The sequence below is a fragment of the Muntiacus reevesi genome, chromosome 17, assembly GCF_963930625.1.
Source record: "Muntiacus reevesi chromosome 17, mMunRee1.1, whole genome shotgun sequence".
NCBI lineage: Eukaryota > Metazoa > Chordata > Mammalia > Artiodactyla > Cervidae > Muntiacus > Muntiacus reevesi.
The window spans coordinates 25,697,787-25,724,950 of record NC_089265.1 but is presented as its reverse complement, the minus strand read 5'-3'; the positions used below and the strand labels follow the sequence as shown (position 1 = coordinate 25,724,950).

General features: G+C 38.1%; 1 protein-coding gene across 4 annotated transcripts in view; it reads left to right on the top strand.

Moving 5' to 3' along the window:
• The window catches only part of CNTLN (centlein), a 428,538-nt gene that overhangs the window by 91,661 nt on the left and 309,713 nt on the right, over nucleotides 1-27,164 (top strand). For 3 of the 4 annotated variants that reach the window (XM_065908218.1, XM_065908219.1, XM_065908217.1), the window contains exons 1-2: nucleotides 8,363-8,749; nucleotides 14,932-15,020. In XM_065908218.1, the coding sequence (XP_065764290.1) occupies nucleotides 8,390-8,749; nucleotides 14,932-15,020 (449 nt within the window). In that variant the 5' untranslated portion in view covers nucleotides 8,363-8,389. Of the gene's footprint in view, nucleotides 1-8,362; nucleotides 8,750-14,931; nucleotides 15,021-27,164 lie in introns of those variants that run through there. The other variant, XM_065908220.1, reaches the window with a different exon arrangement.

Sequence of the window (27,164 nt, the reverse complement as noted above, 5' to 3'; positions counted from 1 at the left end):
CCTTCAGTCGTGTCCGACTCTGTGCGACTCCATGGGCTGTAGCTGGCCAGGCTCCTCTGTTCATGGAATTTTCCAGGCAAGAATACTGGAGTAGGCTGCCATTTCCTTCTCCACAGACTCACTTGGGGAACTTAAAAAAAAAAAAAAAAAAAGCAACACCTCAGTCCTACACCACACCTGTTAAATCAGAATCTCTGGAGATGAGACCCAGGTATTATTTGAAGAGATCCTTTGATTCTGATCTGCAACCAGCATAGGAAAAACACAGAGTAACTATCATTCCCTTTTCTTTAAACTCTTTCTCAGCTCCTTTGTTATTCCATTAACATCCTTTAGTGTGATTCCTTTTCAAATGATTTCTGTAAGAAATGTTTCTGGGAAACCAGAGACAGAAAATCCTTGTGGCTCTTACCAACCCACTTCAAACTGGAGTTTGCTTGTGGATCACAAAGCTTGATCTCTAGTCACATGGATACTTTTATCCACTTGGAATGGGCTCCTTTGGGGCTCCATGAAAACAGACATTTCCTGGGAAATAGTTTATATGGATGTATCAACCTATGAAGCACTGCAGTATTTGGATTTCGCTCATAAGCTTTTGCTTTTTATTCATACTTTCATTTCCCCTGTTGTCTGATAGCCTCCCAAATATGTGCATGGTATGCTTCCCACTCGAAGTAGCTATCATTTGTTTATACGTTCCTCTTGGATATACTTTCCCTGATCACACTGCCTAAAATAGGGCTTAGCCACTGCCTTCACTCACTCTTCCCTTCCTTTGCTTTATTTCTGTTTACACAACTGCACTAATTAACAAGTATATTTCCTTGTTTATGATGTGTTTTCCCCTACTAGAATATAAGCTCCATAAAAGCCAGGATTGTGACTGTTCACTGCTATATTCTGAGCAGTGTTCAGTATTTGTTGAAAAAAAAAAATGAAGGAATATATTAATAGTGTCTGGCAAGGGGTTTCCAAATTGATTTCATTTTCTCTCTTTCTTCCTATTATCCCATAGAATTTTGCTAAATCAAGAAGCATCATACAGTGGCAAAAGGAACTATTTTCATTAATTTAACAGTTCCATTTTTTCCCAAGTAGTAGTTAGCATACATGAGATATATTTATATTAGATTTTAACTTTGATAAAAGTTACCCATAAAAATCAGGCTTCCCCAGTGTTTCAGTGGTAAAGAATCCATCTGCAATAAGGAGATGTGGGTTCGATCCCTGGGTCTGGAAGGTCCTCTGGAGGAGGAAATGAAACCCACACCAGTATTCTTGCCTGAGAAATCCCATGGACAGAGGAGCCTGATGGGCTCCAAGGGGTTGCAAAGAGTTGGACACAACTAACCAACTGAGCACACATGCATCCGTAAAAATATTTCCTGTTCAAAGCAATGTCCCACTAATGTGAGACATAATTAACAACCATCAGGAATGTCTGGTAATTGCTGAAGGCAAGACTTTTTTTGGCCTATAGGGAGCTAGTTGAGAGACATTCTTTGAGTGCTGCTTTTGTAAGGTCATTGTAATACGCTTCATGAGAGGTACAAAAAAAAGAGGTTTTTCTGCCTTCTAGGATCTTACAATCTGTTTAGAGTTATAAACCAAGTGTATTAAATGTGAGAATAATAAAATTATGAGATACAAAACATAAAATAGATGCAGAATGAAAATTGAATAATATTAGCTTGGGAGATTCCTTCTCTCTGTATATATATGTATACACACACACACATATCTTAAATTAGAAAAAGTGGCCTAGAACTTCTGGAAACTGAGGGTTTTTTTTAAGATTGGTTTATTTACTTTAGCTGTGCTGGGTCTTTGCTGCTGTGCGAGGGCTCCCTCCAGTAGCAGCAAGTGGGGGCTCCTCTTCGTTGCATGTTTGGGCTTCTCATTGCAGTGGCTTCTGCTGTCGTGGAGCATGGGTTCTGGGGAGTGGGGGCTTTGGTAGCTGTAGCACATGGGCTCAGTAGCTGTGGCTCTCAGGCTCTGCAGCACAGGCTCCGTAGATGTGGCACACAGGCTTAGCTGCTCCTCAGCATGTCTATTCTTCCCTGACCAGGGATTGAATCCGTGTCCTCTGTCGGCAAGCAGATTCTTAAGCACGGGATCACTAGGGGAAGCCCTGGAAACCAAGTTTTAATGCAGAATGTGAAGGCAATAAAGTAGGTGCATTCCCTTTGGTGCTTTTCTGTTCACAAGCTCTATATTCTTTATCTAACCCTTTTCTAGATTCCGTTCCCTCTTCTTTAGAACATGTGACTTCCCTTTTTCTCCTATGGAAGTGTAGGTTGAAGTCCAAGCAGCTGCCATGTGAACCATGTAAAAGTTGTTACTTTTATTTTATTTGCTATTAACAGAATGCTATTTACACTGTGACTCAGTTGCTGCTTCTTAAACTATATTGGCCTCTTGAGCTGGATAGTTTGTTTGCCCCTTCAGATTGTCTCTTGATGTTTTTTGTTTATTGTTTTCACTCTGTTCTGTATCCTGGTGTGCTGCCCAATAAGAACTGGTTGGATTCAGCCAGTGCGGAGCATGGGAGGAGATGGGCCTGAGGGAAGAGAGTGAGGTTTCAGTATTTGTTCCCCTGGCTTCCAATTTTTTGCTTTGAGTCTTTCACCAGCTCTCTGGACACAGCCCTTTGTCTCCTTGTACCAAGAGCTGCTCATTCCCCTCACTCTTTTGAGTTTAGGGTGATAACATCTCCCACCCTTTGATTAGCCTTGAGGCACTGCACTATCCTTTGTGCTTTCTCTGGATCCTCCACTTACCTTTGTAATCAGTTTGTGTTTTAAATGTTCCCAAAGGACTCTATGTGAGTTTCCATCAACTTCCTACTGGGACTCTGATCCCCTTGCCAAGCAGGTAGGGAATCAGAACCTGGAAATTCCAACCCTCTAATCACAAGATTGGTTGGCTCCCCATGGCAGTCAGTCCCCATCCTTAGGTACTTTCCAAAAGTCAATTCCTTAACATAAAAAGACACCTTTAAGCTCTAATCTTTGAGGAAAGTACAGGGGTTTTAGGTGCTTGGTGCCAGAAATGGGGATGGGGACAAAACCCAAATCAGTTCAGTTCAGTCGCTCAGTCGTGTCCGACTCTTTGCGACCCCATGAATCGCAGCACGCCAGGCCTCCCTGTCCATCACCAAAGCCCGGAGTTTACCCAAGCTCATGTCCATTGAATCGGTGATGCCATCCAGCCATCTCATCCTCTGTTGTCCCCTTCTCCTCCTGCCCCCAATCCCTCCTAGCATCAGGGTCTTTTCCAATGAGTCAACTCTTTGCATGAGGTGGCCAAAGTATTGGAGTTTCAGCTTCAGCATCAGTCCTTCCAGTGAACACCCAGGACTGATCTCCTTTAGGATGGACTGGTTGGATCTCCTTAGTATTTCTTATCATAAATCACAGTATCACAAAAAGGCAAAATGCCACTCTGTGTGAGGGTATGCATGTATGGCTATATGCTATGATAGTGTATGAACACTGTTATAGGCAATAGATAAGCATCATCAAAACAGAGATATTAAACCAGACCACTGGCAATGGAAGAAGACCTTCATGTTTGAGGTGAAGCCAGAGAAACAAAATAGGTGGGAGAGTTGGAGTACTTTTGCAATATTGCCTTGAGAGTAAAGAAAATATACAGAAAATACCAAAGACCATGGGTCTGTCATGCTGTGTGTTAGGGAGGAGAAACTGAAATATAGGTGAGAAAGCTGGAAAAAAAAATGTTTTCTCATTCCAGTCATGTGTTAAAGAGCCTAAACTATGCAACCTTGTGTATTTAATCAGCTGAGCTTCTCAGGGAATTTGGGGTTGTTTTCTAAACTTAGTGAGGTAAGTAAGCTGATAAAAGTTACTCAAAGCAATAGGACATGGCTATTTTATTTTTCTTTAGGACAACACCCACACTGAGAGGACTTAATGGAAATAATTTTAGAAAAGCCTATTATTAGGGAAAGAAGAGTTATTTAAACAGTTTTGGACTGTTATATCATCATTTAAGAGGAAAACGGAAAATTAAATTCTGTTTTTCTAATGCTGCAAGCTCATCCTTTTAGAATTGTGTGAAAATTAAATGAGACAACTGGAACTGATGATGCCATCCTTGGATACCTATGATCTTAACTTAGAACAGTCTCAGGACTGATCAATAGGTGCCAGGTATCACTCAGATAAAATTGTAGCATAGTCTTCCCTCAGTATCCTAGAGGTATTGGTTCCAGGATTCCCCTCGATACCAAAATCTGCTGATACTCAAGTCCCTTGTATTCTATGAAGTTGTACTTACATGTAATCTATATACATACTCCTATATACTTTTAATCATCTCTAGAGTACTTGTAATGTCCAATACAATGTAGATGCTGTGTAAATAGTTGCTGGTGTGTGGCTAATTCAAGTTTTGATCTTTGGAACTTTCTTGAATTTTTAAAAAAAACAAAAAATCTATTTTGGGCTGCACTTGGTCTTTGACGGTGCACTTGGGTTGTCTCTAGTTGTGAGAGTAGGGGCTTCTCACTGTGGTGGCTTCTTTGGTCGCAGAGCACAGGCTCTAGGCGCGCAGGCCTCAGTAATTGCTGCTCGAGGGCTCAGTAGTAGTTGCCTCACAGGCTGTAGAGTGTGGGCTCAGCAGTTGTGGCATGCAGGCTTAGTTGCTGTGGAATTTTCCTGGGCCAGTGATTGGACCAGTGTCCTGTGCATTGCAAGGTGGATTCTTAACCACTGGACCACCAGCAAAGTACCTGAATTTCTTTTTTTCCTGAACATTTTTGATCCAATGTTGGTTGAATCTGCAGTGGAACCAGTGGGGACAAGGGCCAGTATTAATTATAAGAACAATGCAATTGTCTTGGTTTACTCTAACTCCTGGATTGGAATTGGTCTTATCATGTCATGGTCCTGACATGATATGCCTGCTATTGATTCAAATGTCACATTGGCACATCCTAGCTTGTGGGGTTCTCTTTTAATGCTGAAGGGGTGATAGCAGGCTATTCTTGATTTAGATCCCTAGGATATGACAAGACCCTAAAAATTGTGATAAATTTCAAAATGATATGAAAGAAATCTATGATAGTTAATATACTACCAATACCTTATTGTGGCTTTAAATTTAAATCTGTTGACTAAATAAAGAGTATACCAAATTGGCAAAGAAGACATAAACATGTCTTAAAATTTGGCATTCTTTCTGAAAAACAAGAATTGTAAAAGCTGAGAAGTTGCTAATACATTTTCTCTTTTTAAACAGACCTTAGATATAAATTTTTAAAATTAAAGTGAGAAGTGCAATTCAAATACCATATTAATTTGCATGTTTTCCTCGCTTCCCCAATATTTCACTTATACAGTGGTGATATAGAGAGAATTATGTGTTTCTATAGTTTAATATTCTTCATCCTCAGCATATTTTAATATGTATTTCTAAAGAACAGACATCATCACTTTAAAATATTTGAACAGAAAATTGCAGAGGAGAAACACTTGATTGTTTTGGACATTTTTATTCATGTATTATTACAGATCTTTAACTTATCTTTCTGAGTTAGAAGTATTAATATCCAGTGTTTCACAAGTTTCTGTCATTTTAGCAAATAACTAATAGAAGAAAGAACTCCCTATGTATGCTCTGAAAATGTGCAAATTTCAATTCTTGAAAATTGTCTGCTGGTAAAGTACTACTAACAATTCAATAACAAAAAGACAACCTAATTAATAAATGGACAAAAGGTTTGAATTGACATTTCTCCAAAGAAGATAAATATCTAACAAACACATGAAAACATGATCAATGTCATTAGCCATTAGGGAAATGTAAATCATTATAATCAGGATAATCATTTAAAAAAAGAAAAATGTTTTTAAAGATGCAGAGAATTTCAAACTCTCATATATTGTTGGTGGGATTGTAAATGGTATAGCCACTGTGGCAAACAGATTGTTTCTCAGTAAGTTAAATATAGAATTACCAAATGACTCAACAATTTCACTTTTAGGTATAGACACAAAGTAACTGAAAATAGGTATTCAAATAATAACCTGTATATGAAGTTTCATGGTAGCTCTTCACAGAGGAGCCTGGGGGCTACAGTCCATGGACTCACGAGGAGTCGGACATGACTGGATAACTGAGCACAGACACACACAAGTGATTCACTTTGCTGTATCCTGAAACTAACACAACATTGTAAATCAACTATACTATAGTAGAAAATTTAAAAACTGTCTAGTCATTGATTCAAATATTATCCTTATTTTGAGTCGACTATGTATACTTACCCATTGTTTATAATGGAAGAGATTTCACTGCTTTTCAAAATAATTTTTCTGTATTCAGATGAAATAATGCCCTTCTGAGTGAGTACCAAATAGCCATGAAAATGTGCATTGACATTGATTTCATGCCAAACATGTGAATCATGTGATTGGGATTCCTATAGACTTAAACTCAGTGAAGTCTCATGTGTTATCATACTAATGCTGTATTTCAAGTGCCAGGTATGGAGTGAAGGTAGGGATCCAAGGCACAGGTTTTAGAGTTAAGTGGATCCATATTCTAGCTTTTCTAATACCAAATGTGGGACTTCAGGCAAGGTAGCGTAATTTCTCAAATTTCAATTTCCTTACTAGTAAAATGAGGATAATACCTATTTTACTCTGATGTTGCAAGAACTGAATGAGCATATATAAATGAAAAGTAGTTATCACTGGACTCAGCATATAGTAAATGTTCAGTATGGTAACTACTATTTTAAAAAGAACTTTTGTATCCCCCTCTTTTAAAAGAAAGATTTATTTAGTTTTGGCTGTGCTGGGTCTTCACTGCTACAAATGCTTTTCTCTAGTTGTTGCAAGCAGGGGCTACTCTCCAGTTGCCTTGCTCGGGCTTCTCATTGCAGTGGCTTCTCTTGTTGCAAAGATCAGGCTCTAGGCACCCAGGCTTCAGTAGTTGTGGCTCCTGGGCTTAGTTGCCCTACAGCAGAAGGGATCTTATTGGACCGGGGATCCAACCTGTCCTCTGCATTGGCAGGCAGATTCTTAATCACTAGACCATCAGGGAAGTCCCAGTAACTGGTTTTAAGACAGGATTATATATACTTTTTCTAATGCAATCCTTTTATAAATTTTGTTAAGTACTCACCTTCAGTAGGAAGGAAGTCCAATCATCCTGCCTCAGCAGAATTCTGATTGGGAGGGTGTCTTTTGAGGTGCTGACTAGATTCTGGCATGGAGTGGAAATTCTGATTAAATGAAGAAGTCATCAGTTAAAGCAGTCACCTCCCTATTTCCACAGTTTTCCCCACCCCACGGCAGCTCTTCAGGTGCTCTGGAATCTTTACAGCAGAAGACAGTGATCTAACCTTTGGTAGAACCTGATTGCTAGCTCAATACACATTTCCTTATGAACTCATTACAAGTAGGACGCGTTTCAATGACAGAAAAAGAGGAGGTTATTTCTTATTCAAAGTTGATAAAGAAAGAAAGCAGGAAGGAAGGAAGGGGGAAAAGAGAAGAAAAAAGAGAATGAACAATAAAGAAAGTTGGCCGTTTTTTCTTTAACCACGCTCCAAGTTACTAATTTCAAACTGGTCTGAGGATTCAAACTCTGGAGAATGCGGGTCACACTCACTCTGATACGCAGCCAACTGCATAAAGAAGTTGACATAAAAAAAAAAGGAAATCATGACTCCTGCAAAACATAAGACAAAGGTGCACAAGGGATCATAATTCCAATGGGAAACCTGCCCGATAGTCCCAGCTCAGCACAAGGCTTTCCACATCTCCTAGACATCAGTCAGCTGGTTGTCAGCTGTACGTAAAGCAGTTTTGCTAAAGGGTGTGAAGAAAACATTTAAGTGTAAAACTTATTCCTTGATCCTCAAGGAGCTTACAACAGCGCTGGAGGGATTAGCCCTGTAACTAACACTCCAGGGCGGTCAATGAAACGTGACAAACGAGTTGGCAAGGGTCTTGAAGGCGGAGGAATTCACAGTTAGGGATCATTTGGGGCTAGGGGCTGGTCAAGAAAGGCTTTAAGAAGTGGGGTGTAAGCTAGGCGCAAAGTAGCGGCGGGTAGGGTTTTAGATTGACGCGGAGTCGTGGCGTGGTGGGTTGAATATTGACCAGGGCACTCAAGGGTGCGGTGCAGGGCGGACCGGACTGACTCCTCCGGCCCAGGACGCGTGCGCCGCCAACGCTCGCGCCGGGCGCGCGGCCCGTGGGAAGCCAGCCAGGACCCGCGAGCGCGAGACCCCGCGCGCCAAGGCGGGAAAAAGCTGGCGCATGCGCGGCTCGGGGCTTCGGGCTCGCCAGGATGGGGAAGGGGAGGTGGAGTTTCCTAGAGGGAACTTGACCCGTTAGCAGCCGCGGCAATGGCGGCGCGGTTGCCGCCCTCACAGCTCCCTCCGCCCCCGGCGCGACAGTTGGGGCCCTGGTCCCCACGTGTTGGTCGGGGAGCTGTGGCACACGCCGTGCGCAGCGAGACCTCGGGTCTTGAGGGCGCAGCGCGGGGGGGCGTCGTGGACAAAAGCGATTTACCCTGGCGGGGCGAAGAAGGGTCAGAGGGCCAGCGAGGGCCAGCGGGGACAGCTCCGGCTCAGGCTCCCCTCCTCAGCGCGCCCACGGGGCCCATGCGGCTAGAGGGCATCTCGGTAGAGGAGGCGATGGTGACCCGGACGCAGCTGCTGGAGGAAGAGCTGAGCAGCGTAAAGGAGGAGCTGGCCCTGTGTCAGGTATCGAAGTGGCCGCCGGCCTTTCCCCTCCACGGCGGGGCTGGGGCCGCGTCCCTCTCCCTCTGCCTCCGTCTGTGTCGCTGCGCGGGCTTAGGACCCACCCACCTCTGCCCGGCGGCGCTCAGTCCCGGCTCCCACACCCAGCCGGGCCCGCTGCTCGCTGCTGAGGGAGGCGGCCGCGCCCAGCCAGGCGACCTCCGGCTCCCTCCCTTCTCCGGACCTCGGCCGGGCAGGACAGCCTCGGCTGTCCCTGGTTTGGTTGGCTTGGTTGCCTTCGCTTGGATCCCACCAAAACGGGCGGACGCACCCCACCGCCCCTAAGCTCAAGTTCTCTGTTGTGACTGTAGTGGTACTTGAATGCAGTAGAAGTGTAACCCCAAAGTTGAAATGTGAAACAGGAGAGTGGAAGCACTTTTATTAAAATAAAACCCATCGATGAAGGAGCCTGTTTTTAATCATCAGATCCACACTTGCCCTTGTTCTTAAGTAAAACTGAAGTTTTTAAAACACCAGTAATTTTTAGGGAGTCTCAGTCTGGGAATTTTCACACATAGTAGAGGATGCTAGATATTTATTAACGAACTATGTTAATTCCATATTTCTCTAGTGAGAAATGTTAATTTCATGTCATGTTGCCTGTGAAAAGCATTTACTAAATCAGTTACCTTAACATTACTTTCCAATTATTTGTATAGTTTGTGAATACCAAAGATGGCTTGAGTACTCAGGTTCAGAAAGTTTTGTATCCTTACCACCATCTCTTTTATGATTTTACCAGAACCTTTGACAGGATTGGGTGACTGAATGTTGGGAATTTGCTCAACAGTAGATCTTTGAGTCACTCTGTCTTCAAGATAGAACCCATTAAGAACTGCTAAACAGCAAGGTAACTATAAAATATCATAAGTTTAGATTAATAAAAATTCATAAATTTCATTCTCACAGTTAGTTCTATTTGATTCTGTTTCCCATTTTGTAGGATTTTCCTGACTGGGTCAAGAATGTAAAACCAGAACAATCTTGTTCAAACGGAAATGTTGTTTAATCACTAAGTTGTATCCAACTCTTTTGGGACCTCTTGGACTGTAGCCCACGGACTCCTCTGTCCATGGAATTCTCCAGTCAAGAATACTAGAGTGGGTTGACATTTCCTTATATAGGGGAACTTCCCAACCCAGGGATCAAACCCATGTCTCCTGTGTCTCCTGCATTGCAGACAGATTCTTTACCACTGGGCCACCTGGGAAGCGCTAAAATTGAATATGTCTTTGTTTAAAAAAAATAAGGGAGTTATTATGTGACTTCTTCCTTTTTAATGTCCTATTTTCAATGTTCTGTTTCTATTCTTTAGTGGTTAAGGAGCATAGGGATAAATAAAAGACTGACTTGTTTAGTTGCTAAATCACATCTAACTTTTTTGCGACTTCATGGACGGTACCTCACCAGACTCCTCTGTCCATGTGTTTTACCAGGCAAGAATACGGAAATGAATTGTCATTTCCTTCTCCAGGGTATCTTCCTGACCCAGGGTTCTAACCCATGTCTCTTGTTTGGCAGGCGAATTCTTTACCATCGGGCCACCAGGCAAACATACCCTTCATCTTGTTGTTAAGTGACTAAATTGTGTCTGACTCTTTGCGACTTTGTGGACTGTAGCAAGCCAGGCTCCCATGTCCTTTACTATCTCCTGGGTTTTGCTCAGGTTCACGGCCATTGAGTCGACGATGCTATCTAACCATCTCATCCTCTGCTGACCCCCTTCTCTTTTGCTTTGCGTCTTTCCCAGCATCAGGGTCTTTTCCAGTGAATTAGCTCTTCACATTAGGTGGCCAAAGTATTGGAGCTTCAGCTGCAGCATCAGTCCTTCCAATGAATATTCAGAGTTGATTTCCTTTAGGATCGATAGATTTGATCTCCTTGATGTCCAAGGAACTCTCAAGAGTCTTCTCTAGCACGACAGTTTGAAAGGATCAATTCTTCGGTCCTCAGCCTTCTTTATGGTCCAACTCTCACATCTGTACATACATGATGATTGGAAAGATCATAGTGTTGACTGTATGTACCTTTGTCGGCAAAGTAATGTGTCTGCTTTTTAATATGCTGTCTAGGTTTGTCATAGATTTCCTTCTAAGGAGCAAACATCTTTTAATTTCATGGTTGCAGTCACTGTCTGCAGTGATTTTTTAGCCCAAGAAAACAAAATCTGTCGCTGCTTCCAGTTTTTTCCCCTCTATTTGCCATAAAGTGATGGAACCAGATGCCATAATCTTAGTTTTTTGAATGTTGAGTTTTAAGCCAGCTTTTCCATCTCCTCTTTCACCTTCATCAAGAAGCTCTTAACTTTAAAGATGTGAATCCATGATGAAGGCCTCTGTTACTCAAACCTTAATTTGAGATAGCTTTACCTATATCTTCTATACCTTTTCTCCCCCACCCCTTACTCCATATTTTGCATAGTTGTGTCCTTAGCTGGATAAGGAACTAATACATTTACTTTTGTGACTGCTTTGATTTGAGAAATCAATCTGTTGGAATAGCCCAGTCTAACCCTCTCTCCCAGTCCATTCACTATTATATTCTTTAAAAATGTGGCTAGGCAGATGTAAGAATTGAGATGACTATAGTTGGCCTAAAACAATGGTTCTTGAGGTTTTTAGTATTGACACTTTTAGATGATCATAGGCATTTCAGTAATGTGAGATGAGGTTGGCAGTAGCCCATACCATAAAGTTTCAGTCAAGTCATACTCCTGCTCTTTGGGAAACTTGGAAGACATAATAATTGAATTGTTTTATAAAAGGTATTTAAGTAATTAAAGATTCACTTTCATGATTTTCAAATTAGTCCTTCCACTTACTTACTCAACTAGAAATCACAGTATCCAAGAATGCATAGTATTAACCCTTTGTTTTCCACAACTATCAACAATTGTACCCAAAATAAATTCATTTTATGTGTCACCATAATAGGAATATACACATTCACATATTATCATAAAGAACGTTTTACCCTGTGTGTTGTGAACTCTGATATTTTCTTTTGAATCTATTATTTAAGAAAGTGCTGCTAAATTAATATACTAAATTCATTTCAATACTGAGTAATGGGTCAAATAGGCAGTTTGGGGAAAAAAAACTCTGTTAATTAATTAGTCTCTGGTCATAAGTTGCAGTGTCCTTTAAGTTGTTTTTATCCCCCCACATTTAACTTCAGTTCAGTTCAGTTCAGTCACTCAGTCGTGTCTGACTCTTTGCGACCACATGAACCGCAGGACTCCAGGCCTCCCTGTCCATCACCAACTCCCGAGGTATACCCAAACTCATGTCCATTGAGTTGGTGATGCAGTCTAACCATCTCATCCTCTGTCGTCCCCTTCTTCTCCTGCCTTCAATCTTCCCCAACATTGGGGTCTTTTCAAATGAGTCAGCTCTTCCCATCAGGTGGCCAAAATCAGTCCTTCCAGTGAACACTCAGGATTGATCTCCTTTAGGATGGACTGGTTGGATCTCCTTGCAGCCCAAGGGACTATCAAAGAGTCTTCTTCAACACCACAGTTCAAAAGCATCAATTCTTCGGCACTCAGCTTTCTTTATAGTTCAACTCTCACATCCATACATGACCACTGGAAAAACCATAGCCTTGACTAGACGGACCTTTGTTGGCAAAGTAATGTCTCTGCTTTTTAATATGCTATCTAGGTTGGTCATAACTTTCCTTCCAAGGAGTAAGCATCTTTTACTTTCATGACTGCAGTCACCATCTGCAGTGATTTTGGAGCCCAGAAAAATAAAGTCAGCCACTGTTTCCCCATCTATTTGCCATGAAGTGATGGGACTGAATGCCATGATTTTAGTTTTTTGAATGTTGAGTTTTAAGCCAGCTTTTTCACTCTTCTCTTTCACCCTTATCAAGAGGCTTTTCAGTTCCTTTTTGCTTTATTCTATTAGGGTATCATTTGCATATCTGAGATTGTTGATATTTCTGCCAGCAGTTTTGATTCCAGCTTGTGATTCATCCAGTCTGGTATTTCACATGTTGTACTCTGCATAGAAGTTAAATAAACAGGGTGATAGTATACAGCCTTGCATACTCTTTATTTATTTATTTTTTATTTTTCAGTGGGTTTTGTCGTACATTGATATGAATCAGCCATAGAGTTGCACGTATTCCCCATCCCGGTCCCCCATCCCACCTCCCTCTCCACCCGACTCCTCTGGGTCTTCCCAGCCCACCAGGCTCGAGCACTTGACTCATGCATCCCACATGGGCTGGTGGTCTGTTTCACCACAGATAATATACATGCTGTTCTTTCGAAACATCCCACCCTCACCTTCTCCCACAGAGTTCAAAAGTCTGCATACTCTTTCTCAATTTTGAACCACTCAGTTTTTCCGTGTCTGATTTTAAAAGTTGCTTCTTGACCTGCATACAGATTTCTCAGGAGGTGGTCAGGTGGTCTGGTATTCCTGTCTCTTTAAGAATGTTTCACAGTTTGTTGTGATCCACACAGTCAAAGACTTTAGCATAGTCAATTAAGTAGATGTTTTTCTGGAATTCCCTTGCTTTCTCTACCATCCAGTGAAGGTTGGCAATTTGATCTCTGGTTCCTATACTTTTTTGAAACCTAGCTGGTATATCTGAAACTTGTCTGTTCACACATACTGCTGAACCTAGCTAGGAGGATTTTGGGCATAACCTTACTAGCATGTGGAATGAACACAATTGTATGGTATTTGAACATTCTTTGGCATTGCTTTCTTTTGAACTGGAATGAAAATACCGTTTCCAGTCCTGTGGCCACTGTTTAGTTTGCCAAATTTGCTGCCCTTAAGTGCAGCACTTTTAAGAGCATCATCTTTTAGGATTTTAAATACCTAAGTTGGATTTCCTACATTCCTGTGTCTACATTGGAAGACCTAAGTCAATTTAAAATTTTCAATGACACTTATATTTCATTGGCAGAATTCAGTCACAGAGCCCATAGGTAAGAGAGGCCAGTCTTTTAGTTAACAGCAAAGAGCTAAAATGATTTCTGTCACTAAGAGGAAGAGGAAAATGGATGATGGAGACAGAAATGTATGCCATATAAGTAATCCCAAACAAATAAACCACCAGCAAATATAGTATTATAAAATGATATGTGATTTGAAAAGCATTAAACAGGCTAAGCAGTTAGGAGAGACTTGTGGGTTTTGGTGTCTGTAGGGAAGACTTTCTTGAAGAGGTAACATTTAAACAATGTCTTGAGTGAAGTGAAGTAATAATGTACATGAAAATCTGATAGATGTTGGATGTACAAAGGGCCTGGTATAAGCAGAGCAAAAAGGTTCTTGTGAACAAGAGTGGTAGGTGAGGTTGGAGAGGTGTAAAATAGGCCAGATGGTATGGGATCATGTGGCTTTGGTAGAATCTGGATTGTTTTCCTAATGTAACAAATCTATTAGAAGATTTTGAGCTATCAGGAGTCCATGGGGCTATTGTAGAGAACTAGGCAAGAGGTGGAGTTGACTTACACTAGGATGATGGTGGTGAAAGTATTTAGAATTGGGATATATTTTGTAGATAAGTCTAATAGGATTTATTAATGGTTTGGATATGAAATGTGAAGAAAGAGAGCAACCAAGATTGACTCTAGATCTTAAGTCTTTGAACATTGAGTAGGTGGTGGGGTTATTTTCTGAGAGGCAGAGAGGGCAGGTTTGTGAGAGAATAGGAAGTCAAGAACTTTATTTTGAATAGATTAAATTTGAGGTGCCTATTAACATTTGGCAATATCGAGGAACTTGAAAAATGATTTTAGCATTATGGTGGGGAAGGAAATCTGACTGGGGAGGTTACAGAGTGAATGGGGATGAGGAAGAAGAGACAGTGGTTATAGGCAACACTTTTAAGGAATTTTGCTGAAACGGGCAGCTGAAAGGTAGATCAGTAGCTAGAGGACAATCTCATTTTAGAACAAATTTACCTTGATATTCAGCATTTCAATGTTTGCACCTTTAAATGTGGGTTACAGGTGTAAGAAATTTTTTAAATTAAGCTTTCCTATTCTACTTTTCAAGAATATGTTTTATAGTTAAAGAACTAGGGGTCAAGTAATTATGTTTTTAAATTTAAGACAGTATCTTACCTTCTTTGCTGTAGCTACAAAGCAATGCATTTAAAATGTCTTTTATTTCTTTAAGGCTGATAAAGAATTTGTGTGGTCTTTGTGGAAACGCCTCCAGGTGACAAATCCAGATGTCACACAAGCAGTCAGTTTGGTTGTGGAAAGGTGAGTTACTAAGTTATTTTTCTATTAGTATTTAGTTTATTGAATTTGTTTCTTTTCATTATTAAAATTAACACCCAGCGTTAATCTCCTGAAGAGATTCATTTGATTTTCAAAGGAAAGTTGAGCATGATATTATAATTATTTGTCTTATTTAAAGGTGTGTCAGTTTGCTAAGTACAGCTAAGCCTTATCTTCTGCTCATATTCTGACATATTTGGGAAGTTTGCAGGTAAGAGATATAACTATGACCTACACACTGTGTGTGTGTGTGTGTGTGTGTGTGTGTGTGTGTGTATGTATGTGCATGTGTGTTTTCAGCTTTTTCTGCTCAACTTTAAAAATTGGAGAAGTTCCTGTTGTTTGACTTCAGAGACTGCCTCTTTAGGTACCTTCCTAGACATGATCTTTCGTACACATGGCTCAGTTTTTTTCCGCTAAGATAATTGGAGTGTGTACTTGAGAGCCTGAGATGACCTTGCTGGAATAGAGTAAGTGTTCTGGAATAGGTTGAGAGATTTCACTCAGCACTCTGTATTACTCTGTAGGGGATGCCCAGTCATTTAACTATGGATTATTGGGCCTCTCCTTGGTCATTAGAAACAGTGGAGTGATGCTGGGTACTCTTTATCAAACATTTGGTATACAGTAGTCCCATGATACTTACATAGCAATTAAAACACTTGCTTTCCTATTAAATGGATTTCATTACATTTTGTAAATGAGAAGCTAAGCATATGGTTGCCTTTTCCTTTTTCTTTATTGGAATTATGATTATATAATCTGAATATCATTTTATGATAACTTGAACTATATTCACCTTTGGAGTTTCTAGCCCTGGGATCATTCTAACATTGTCTGGAATTTGACTTTGAAAAATCTCTGATACATGCCTATGTCTAACTTTAGCATTCTTGATTATTGTGAACTTTTAGAATAGTATTTTTTCATGGTCTTGTATGTCTAATTCATCAATCAGTTTTTCCCTTTTGATGATCAGAATTAAGTCTTCTGTTGAAATACCCTTGTTAGTTCCTTAATCATGAAATTAAATGTGATCCCTCTCAGTTTCTCTGTTTCTTAGTAGAATAGACCTTTAGAAGATATATTCTTGGGATTTCTTTTCTCATTTCTGTGATTCTTTCATTATCCTTCTCTCCTTTTATTTGTATATATATTTTTACAACTTTCTAAAGCTATTGTTAATTTCCCCTTTATTTTTGGTTGAGACAGAAACAATAAAATAAAATAATTTTAGGCCATTTTTCTCATTCTTTAAGATTTTTATTTTTTGCATTTTATAATATATATAATATATGGTCACATAAAAGTGTATCAAGAATTTATAAATAAATATACATTTATGTAAGCCTTTTGCTCATAACATAGGTAATGGGAAATTTTGGAGGTTATTGCTTTACAGCCATGATCTTCAAAACTTTATATTTTGAGAATTTATTAAAATGCAGATGTTCAAGCTGGATTTAGCAAAGGCAGAGGAACCAGAGATCAAATGGCTGACATCCGCTGGATCATTGAAAAAGCAAGAGTGTTCTGGGAAAAGATATACTTCTGCTTTATTGACTACGCCAAAGCCTTTGACTATGTAGATCACAACAAACTGTGGAAAGTTCTTTAAGAGATGGGAATACCAAACCACCTTACCTGGCTCCTGAGAAATCTGTATGCAGGTCAAGAAGCAACACTTAGAACTGGACATGAAACAGGAGATTGGTTCCAAATCAGGAAAGGAGTATGTCAAGGCTGTATATTGTCACCCTGCTTATTTAACTTATATACAGAGTACATCATGTGAAATGCTGGGCTGGATGCAGCACCAGCTGGAATCAAGATTGCCAGGAGAAATATCAATAACCTCAGATATGCAGATGACACCACCCTTAATAGCAGAAAGCAAAGAAGAACTAAAGAACCTCTTGATTAAAGTGAAAGAGGTGAGTGAAAAAGTTGGCTTAAAGCTCAACATTCAGAAAACTAAGATCATGGCATCTGGTCCCATCACTTCATGGGAAATAGATGGGGAAACAGTGGAAACAGTGTCAGACTTTATTTTTTGGGGCTCCAAAATCACGGCAGATGGTGATTGCAGCCATGAAATTAAAAGACTCTTACTCCTTGGAAGGAAAGCTGTGACAAACCTAGACAGCATATTAAAAAGCAGAGATATTACTTTGCCAGAAAAGGTCTGCCTAGTCAAGGCTATGGTTTTGCCAGTGGTCATGTATGGATGTGAGAGTTGGACTTTAAAGAAAACTGAGCGCCAAAGAATTGATGCTTTTGAACTGTGGTGTTGGAGAAGACTCTTGAGAGTCCCTTGGACTGCAAGGAGATCCAACCAGTCCATCCTAAAGGAAATCAGTCCTGAATATTCATTGGAAGGACTGATGCTGGAGCTGAAGCTCCAATAATTTGGCTACTTAATGCGAAGAACTGACTCATTGGAAAAGACCCTGATGCTGGGAAAGATTGAAGGCGGCAGGAAAAGGGGACGACAGAGGATGAGATGGTTGGATGGCATCACTGACTCGATGGGCATGAATTTGAGTAAGCTCCAAAAGTTGGTGATGGACAGGGACGCCTGGCATGCTGCAGTTCATGGGGTTGCAAAGAGTCGGACATGACTGACTGACTGAATTGAACTGATTAAAATGCAAGAGGAGACCCAGGAGTCTCTAAGCTTTCCAGGTAATTCTGATGTCCATAGATCATATGAGTAGATACCTTGGAATTCAAATTGACCTTTAAAATTGGAAACCTGTAATTTGCATTTCTAATTTTATAATTACATAAATATTTCTTTCCTTGAGAACCATGTAATATGTTTGGACTTGATATGGGAAATAGTATGATTAAAGAAAGAATATTCTAAGTATCAATGTCAAATATAATTTTTTTAATAGTCCATTAATTACCCAAATTTTGCTACATTCAAGTCATTTTATATTTGTGCCTTGGTCTTCCTAGACAACATTTTTTTTTCCTGGTGTTTCTAATTGCTTTTCTTTTCTAGTATTTCTTACCATAAAGAATGTCAGTGTTCAAACATTTAAGTGGTGGACTGAAGACATTCTTCTTTGGGCCCTTTGGTTTATGGTATGAATTTTGGCCAGTTGCTTTTTAAACCTACTCATAGCTGTCATCTGGGATTTCTTTTTATTGTACTCCTGAGCTAGTTACAGAGTTTCTAGAATCCCACATCTTTTTTCTTTTGTTGGATTATATTTTTGAAGTTTTTTTTTCTCAGGAAGGATGCATAAGTGGTTCATTTTCTGACTCCTTATATGCCCAAAATGTCTTTCTTTTGTACTTATGTTTGATCGATACTTTAGCTGAACATAAATTTTAAGTCCATCTAATTTCCCTCAGATTTATTTAAAGTATAGCAGTGGTGTTATCAAGTTTATTTGTGATCCCAGTGCAAGTGAGATTCTTATTTCTTTCTAGGTAGCTTGCTTGAAGTTTTTAGGATTCTCTCTATATATTTTAAAATTTCAGTGTTGTTTATTAATTTGAACCTCTTAAAAATTCAGAATTCTCAGCCTTTGTGGAGTTCTTTCAAAATCAAGACTTAAGATTTTATTTTAATTGAAGAAAAATATGGTTCTTATATTTTCCTCCTTGTCTGTTCTTTTCTTCACACTCTTAGAGCTTGGACCTTTTGGACTTGGCCTTCTTTTCTATCTTTTTTTCCATCTTTTAATTTTATCTCCTGAGTAGTTTTATTATGTTTTATTGCATCAATATTTAGATGTTTTTTAATTTTAGAAGTCAAATTTTTATTTCTAAGGTTTTTCTTATTTGATTTTTACTTTTTCATAAGTCTTCTTTAAAAGAATAACTTTTTAATCTTTCTGATTATAATTTTTAAGTTCTTTTCTGTTTCTGACATAATCTTTATTTCCTGTTGGGTAACTGTTATTCCTACTTTTTTACTTTAATGCTGATGGTTTCCTTCAAGTGTATGATGGTTCTTTACTAACTGTTATATTTTTGTGTGAAATTATAAATTGCATAATGTAGAAATGTTGCTTTTAATGAATTTCCTTTGCATTTTTCTATATTTGTTTACCAAAATGTTTCTCCTCTGAGTGAGAATATTGACTGTGGATATTGTGTAAGAGAAGGGAGGGGACTATCAACAAGTTTTCCTGAGGGATGTATGGCAAATGGGCTTCACTATACAGGATGAAAAGTAGACTCATTCCCTTTTCTGATTGTACTGTTTGTCCCAACAACTATAGTGGGGACCTTTTGCAGGAACATGGTTCTTTTGAGTAGTCTTGGGCCATTTATTGTAGGCAAATATTGCAGGTAGCTCTTCTGAACATGGATGAATGGGAAGCCCAGGTTTTTGATGAATGGTTCTTTAGTTAGTCATCTTGATTCTGTACTTACTAATTGGGTAATTAGAGCCTCTCTGGGCCTCTTCCAGAAAAACTAGCTTCCTCTTCCATTATAGACACTGTGTAGATTTTGATTTTTCTCTTCTGGATTTGTCTCTGTGAATCCATCCTTCTGTTGGTCAGATATTTGTCCAGTTTGAACCCCTCTACTTATTTCCAGGCTAGGAGACTCAAGGCATTGTGATTTAGGCATGTCAGTGCCATGTGGTTCATTTTTTTCAAGAGGAATATAATTACCATTTTCTTCAAGAGAAGATAGTATTTTTAGAATTATAATATCTTTTATTTTGATATGTCATCTTATTTAACCAGTATTTTACTGTACATTACAGTTACTTTATTTTTAAAAAAATTTTATCATGATCTTTAATGATGAATGGCCTTGTGGATAAAGTTTTATCTACAAGGATAAATGGTGTTAACCAGTGGTGCTACTGACACAGTAGATGAAGGTGGGAAATGCTAAACATCCTGAATTAAATAGGACACTCTTGCTCAATTAAATAACCCTTGGAGATATTGGGTGTTCATTCCAGACCACTGTTGTAAAGTGAATAGTGAAATAAAGTGTGCCATACCAGTTATTTGTTTTCAAGTGTATATAAAAGTTATGTTTATACTATACTGTAGACTGTTAAGTGCACAACAGCATTATATCTAAAAATAATGCACATAATTTTAAAACATTGCTAAAAATGCTCTAATCTGAGCTTTCAGTGAGTTATACACTTTTTGCAATAGTGACATCAAAGATCACTCACTGATCACAGATCATCGTAACAAATATCATAATAATGAAAAAGTTTGACATATTGTGAGAATTACAAAAATGTGACAGAGTTCAGTTAGTGTTGTTGGAAAAATGGTGCTGGTAGATTTTTTTGATGAAGGGTTTCCACAAACCTTCAATTTGTAAAATGCAGTATCTGGGAAGCACAATAAGTAAAGTTCAATAAAATGAGTTATGCCTGTACTGCGTCAAATGCCCTTGGTCCCTTTTTGGAAGAACGCTTGTCATGTCAGTATTTTTTTTTTTTTAACCTTTTTGGTACTATATTATATGCCCTAGAAAACTTTTTGGTGGGGTGTCTGTATACATTTTTTTGGGTGCACAGGTTTTACATTTTATTATGGAAAATTTTAATTTGATGTAAAGGCAGAGAAAATATATTAATGAACTCCCACGTTTATTCACCACCCAGCCTGAACAGTTGTCAGCACATGACCAGTCTTGTTTCACCTGTAAACTTCTGCTTCCTTTCTGCTGCTCTGCTGCCTCTACCACTGATGGATTATTTTGAAGGAAATTCCAGACATCATGTTATGTTACCCACAATTACATTGGTGTTTACAGTCAGTTCTTTTTATTCACAGGAGAGCTAATGACTGATGGTACTATAACTCATGCCTGAACATGGTTTGTCTAACAGTCTTTTCTCCATAAGCAAGTCACAGCCTTCTTGCACTTAAAAACACTAGATAGCACTTCATCACTGTGCTTGGTGGTCATTTGAAACAGCAAAATCATCAACAAAGGGCAAAAAATGTGAAAAATGTGGTACTAAATAGACCATGTGATGAATACTTGTTTACAGTATGAGAGCTGAAACAAGAAGACAGAGTGTTCCCTTGTTTGACTTCAGCTGGGAACATGTGGTTCAGGTGACTTAAATTTTTCACTACTTTGTGCATGTCTGCAAATGACTGAAAAAGTGCCTGGGTATTGATTTCACACTTACAAGTTAAGTTTTAGTAAGTAGGAAAGTTCACAAGTTCTGGATATGTGAATAAGTATTGACTCTATCTCTAAAAGATAAACCTTTTAAAAAATATAACCATGAAATCTTTTTCATACTTAGAATTCTATAATTATTCCCTAACATAATCAAATATTCAGTTTTCAGATTTCTCCAGCTTTCTCATAACTTTCTTTTAAAAGGTGATTTGTTCCTATGAGGATTCAAACATAGTCTACCCACTGAACATATGGGTTCCTTCTCCTTCTCTCTCCTTTTCTTTGCAGTTTAATTTTGGAATAAGTTGGGTTGTTTATCCTGTAGGGTTTTCCACATTCTGGATTTTTCTGATTGTAATCTTTTTTACTCTATAATTATCATAAATTTGTAATGAGACCTAAAGGTTTATTCAGTTTCAGGTTTGATGTTTTGGCAAAGAAGTCTTCTTTGGTGAAATATGATTCTTTTTACCTGACATCAGGAGACACATAGTATATTATTCAAATCTCTTTTTTTTTTTTGCATTGTTGTGGTTGATCACTGGATTGTATTTCTTTAATCTAGAACCAGCCTATCTTCTTCTCTTAATGGGTCAGTTTGGGTGATATTGCCATCTTAACAATGTTACATCTTTCTATATTAATAACATGAAATGTGTTTCCAGTTATTTATATCCTCTAAAATTTCTTGAAATAATGTTTTATAGTTTTAGAGTATGTTTGAAACTTTTTTGATAACTTTATTCCTTAATATTTTATTCTTTCTGATTTTTAGTGGAATTGTTTTCTTAAGTTTGTTTTCAGATTGTTCAGTGTAATTGTATAGATTACAATTGTTTTTTTTAATATTGATTGCATATCCTGCAAGTGTGCTGAGCTTATTTTTCAGTTCTAATTTTTTTTGGGTAGATTCCTTAGGATTTTCTACTTACAAGATCATGTAATCTGCAAATAGAAATAGTTTTGTTTCTTTTATCCCAAACTTGATGCCTTTTGTTTCTTTCTCTTGGCTACTTAACCCTGGTTAGAACTTCAATACGAGTTGAAGTGGCCAGAGCAGACAACTTTGTCTTACTCCCAATCATAGGGAGAAAGCACCCAGTCCTTCACCACTAACTATAAAATTATCTGTCAGTTTTTCATAGATGTCCTTTAGCAAGTTTAGGAAGTTCCCTTCTATTCCTAGTTTGTTAAGTGTTTTTATTATGAAAAGTAGTTGAATTTTGTCAAATATATCTTCTGTATCTATTGATATGATTGTGTGATTTTTGTTTCATATTTTAGTGATATGATTTATTATGATAATTGATTTTCAAATATGAAACAACCCTTATATTCCTGGAACAAATTCCACCTAGTCATGGTTTATAATTCTTTTAGTATGTTGTTGAGTTTTGTTTGCTAGTATTTGTTTAGAACTTTTGCATCTATATTGATGAGAGAGATTAGTCTGTAGTTTTCTTATGATGTTTCTGTGTGTTTTTTTGTATCAGGGTAATACTGGCTGTATGAAATGGGTTGGGAAATACTCTCTTCTATTTTTTGGATTTTTTTTTTTTAAGAATTGGTATTAATTCTTTTTTCAATGTTTGGTAGAATTCAGGGGTGAACCCATCCAGGCCTGGACTTTTGTTTGTGGGTAATTTTTTAAAAAATTACAGTTAGAATTTCTTTGCTTATTACAGGTCAACTCAGTATTTTATTTTACTTTTGGTATTTGTGTTTTTCTAGGAATTCACCTATTCCTTTTAAGTATCTAATTTGCTGGCATATAATTTTTCACAGTATTCCTTTATAATGCTTTTTAGTTTTGTTAGGTTAGTGGTAATATACCCTTTTATATTTCCAATTCTGATAGTTTGAGGCTTCTTTCTTTTTTATATTGTCAGTATAGCTAAAGGTTTGTCAGTTTTGTTGATCTTTTCAAGGAACCAGCTTTTGGTTTCCATCCATTTTCTGTTGTTGTTCTGTTGCTAAGTCGTGGCTAACTCTTTGCAACCCCATGGACTGCAGCATGCCAGGCTTTCCTGTCTTTCAGTATTACCCAGAGTTTGCTCAAACTCATGTCCATTGAGTTGGTGATGCTATTTAGCCATCTCATCCTCTGTTGCCCTCTTCTCTTCCTGCCTTCAACCTTTCCTAACATCAGGGTCTTTTTCCAGTGAGTCAGCCCAGGTGGCCAAAGTATTAGTGCTTCTGTATTGTTTTTCTATTCTCTGTTTCATGAATTTCTTCTCAAATCTTTTATTTCTTACTTCCAATTGCTTTAGGCTTAATTTTCTCTTATTTTTCCAGTGTTTTATGATAGAACATTAGGTTACTGGTTTCAGATCTTTCTTCTAGCTTAATATAGGATATTTATAGCTATAAATTTTTCTCTAAGCACTGTTTTAGCTGCATCTCATACATTTTGATATTTTGTGCCTTCATTTTTGCTCATCTTAAAGTATTTTTTGATTTATCTTTTGATTTCCTCTTGACCCTTTTTTAAAATAGTATTTTGTTTAATTTCCACACACTTGTATTTTCATTTGATTTCTAATTTTATTTCATTGTGGTCAAAGAACATACTTTGCATTATTTTTATCTCTTTACATTTATTGAGTTTTTAAAAAAATAGTCTAACATGATTTATCCTGAGAATGTTCCTTATACACTTGAAAATTGTAGAAATTTAACTGTCATTTTTTTAGAGGAGTATCTAATGATGTTTGCAAGGTCTAGTTTGTAGTGTTGCTGAGGTCTTCTATCTTCTGTTTACTTGTCTGTCTGTTATTGAAAGTGGGTATATTGGTATTCTCCAGAGAAACAGAACCAAAAGAATGTGTGTGAGTATATATGTAGAAAAAGACTTATTATAAAGAACTGGTTTACATGATTTTGGAGACTGGCATGTCCACATCTGCAGTATGATCAGTTTGAGACCAGGAAAGTTGATGGTGTAGATAAAGGCAATCTTTGGAGATTTCTTGTTCAGGAAGGCTGGTCTTTTTATTCTGTTTAGGCCTTCAACTGATTGGATAAAGCCTACTTACATTATGATCGGTATTATGCTTATTTAGAGTTCACCAATTTAAATGTTAATCTCATCCAAAAATGACCTCCAAGTTGACATTAACCATCATGGTGGCTATTGAAGTCTCCAACTATTATAATTGAATTGTCCATTCTTATTTCATATCTGCCATTTTTGCTTCATGCATTTTAATCCACTGTTATTAGGTACATATGTGTTTATAAATGTTATATCTTCCTGATGGATTGACTCTGTCAGGAACTTGTTACAAAATGTGCCTCTTTTTTAGTGACTTTTTGCTTAAAGTTTATTTTGTCTGACATTAGTGTAGTTACTCCATCTTTCTTGTGGTTGGTATTTGCCTATATCTTTTCTCATTCTTTACTTTCAATGTATTTACGTCTCTGAATCTTTCTTTTGCATTAAGTGAATATTTTCTAATAAAGCATTTTAATTAATTTATTTTTTCACTGTATTTTTTTGAGATTTTTTTAAAAAAGTCATTGCTTTAGGATTTACAGTATATATCTTAACAAATCAGGTCAGGTTTAGCCAAACTTATTTCCAGTGATATATAGAAATATTACTGAAATACAGCTATATTCCCTTTAATCCCTTTTTGTGGTATTGTTATAAATATTATCTACTAATATTATAAACACAGCAATGCATTATTACAATTATTGCTTTGTTATTTGTAGTCATTTCCTTAGCCCAATAAAACTTTGCTACTACCTACCTCATTTATGATGTTATTGGCAATTATATTACACATGATATATTTTTATATGTTTTGAGCCTGTAAATACATTATATACCTATTACTTTAAGCAATTGTTTTTCAAATTAGTTAAGAGAAAAAAGCAGAAAGAAATGTGCTTTAAAATGATCTTTTATTATAATTATATAATTACCTTTCCCAGTAAATGTTTGTTTTCACATGTGGATTCAAGTTATGGTCATCCTTCAATATCCACTGGGGACTGGATCCTGGAACTCCATAGATACCTAAATTCTAGGATCCTCAAGTCCTTTGTGTAAAATGGTATATATTTGCATATAACCTATGCATATACTCCTAAAGTTTAAATCGTCAACATCTCTAGATTACTTATAATACCTAGTGCAATGTAAATGCTATGTAAATACTTGCATATATAATGTAAATGAAATGTAAATAGTTGCCAGCACATGGCACATTTGAGTTTTGCTTTTTAGAACTTCCTGAAAAAAAATTTTTTCCAGCTACTTTTGAATCTCAGTTGATTGATTCCGTGGATGTGGTAACCATGGGTCTTGATGGCTGACTGTACTGCCTTGGGTCACTTGGTTCTTTTACAATTTCTTTCTCTTTCTGATTTTCTCTATTTGTTTTTGATATTTGATATTTGTATTTTCTATTTGATATTGTTATGATATCTTTCTTTACTTTTAAAACCATGGTTTCTTTAGTTTTATGAACATATTTATAATGGCTACTGTGAAGCCTTTTTTCTTTTTTCCAAATGTGGTCACTCTCCCAGATAGTTTCTTGTTGTCTGCTTTTCTTCTTAGTGTGTGGGTGATGTTTTCCTGTTTTTTGCATGAGAATTTTTTGATGGAAAGTGAATATTTGAGATATTATATTGTAGAAAATTTGGTTACTGGTCTCATTCACTCTTTTTCTCCAAACCTGTTTATTTAATTGGTGACCAATTGGATTATGTTAGTAAAGTGTATTTCCCCTTCCACAATGTTAAGTCTCTGATGTTGCTTTTAAGGAACGTGCAGCTTTGGAGAAGGAAATGGCAACCCATTCCAGTATTCCTGCCTGGACAATCCCATGGACAGATGAGCCTGGCAGGCTACAGTCCATGGGGTCACAAGAGTCAGACACAACTAAGCAACTAAACCACCACTAGCTTTGGGTATGCTTACAGTCATCCTAGCATGACAGTGATTTTGGTTCTCCTCTTTTTTTGGACCACAACCAGCCTTCACCAATTGATGGCTTCAGTAATTGGTGGCTTCACTAATTGGTGGCTGATTGCTCAGTTGTTTTCAACAATGCCCTAGGACATAAAATGCTTTACAAACCAATGTAATCAAATTGTGACTCCTTTGATATTTCTGAGTCAGTGTTTGATATTATTATTTTAGACCCTTGAAGGACTTGTTTCATCCTTATTCCTCTCCTGCAAATAAGCAGGCCTACAATTTAGCCTGTATCTTAACTCTCCTTCCAGTTGTTTTTACCATAACTTACATTCTTCTTGAGAGTGCCTCTAGACTTGAACTTCTTCACACTGTGTTGCAAATGAAGTCACTTCCCTTTGGGAAGAGATTAGGATTATATACTTTGTATCCTGCCTCTCCACCCCATATTTCCAACCAGGCAAAATCTGAGCCAGGCCTCTGGAGGTGGGACAGTATCATGCTTCTCTTGAGTGATACCTCCATTCTGTGTGCTGATTTCAGTAATCTTAGGTTCTCTTGACTTGCCTCTCCTTTGTAGAACCACTGTGTCATAAGCTGGGGCAAGGGTGTTTGGGTCTCCAGTATTCTCGGTGCTCTGCACCTGAGATAGAATCTTTATTCCACAGACAGATGCTGAACAGAGAATGGAGCCTTCATCACTCTACTGCACTTGACTGGGATTTGCCTGTAGCCATAGTTACCTATGTGTTAGGGAACGGAGGATGAGAAATGGTGATATCTTGCTCCTCCTGGGAAGAAAAATTCTCTGACTGGGAACTTGGAGAAAATAGAGTCTTGTTGTCTTGGCTGTATGAATGTGGAGTAGACTCTTCACCTTCCTGAGCTGGGAGGGTAGAGGGGAGGAAATGGTCTTAGTTCAGATACCATGTGTGTGTTTAGTCGCTCAGTCGTGTCCAACTCTTTGCCACCCCATGGACTGTAGCCCACCAGGCGCCTCTGTCCATGGGGATTCTCCAGGCAAGAATACTGGAGTGGGTTGCCATGCCCTTGTCCAG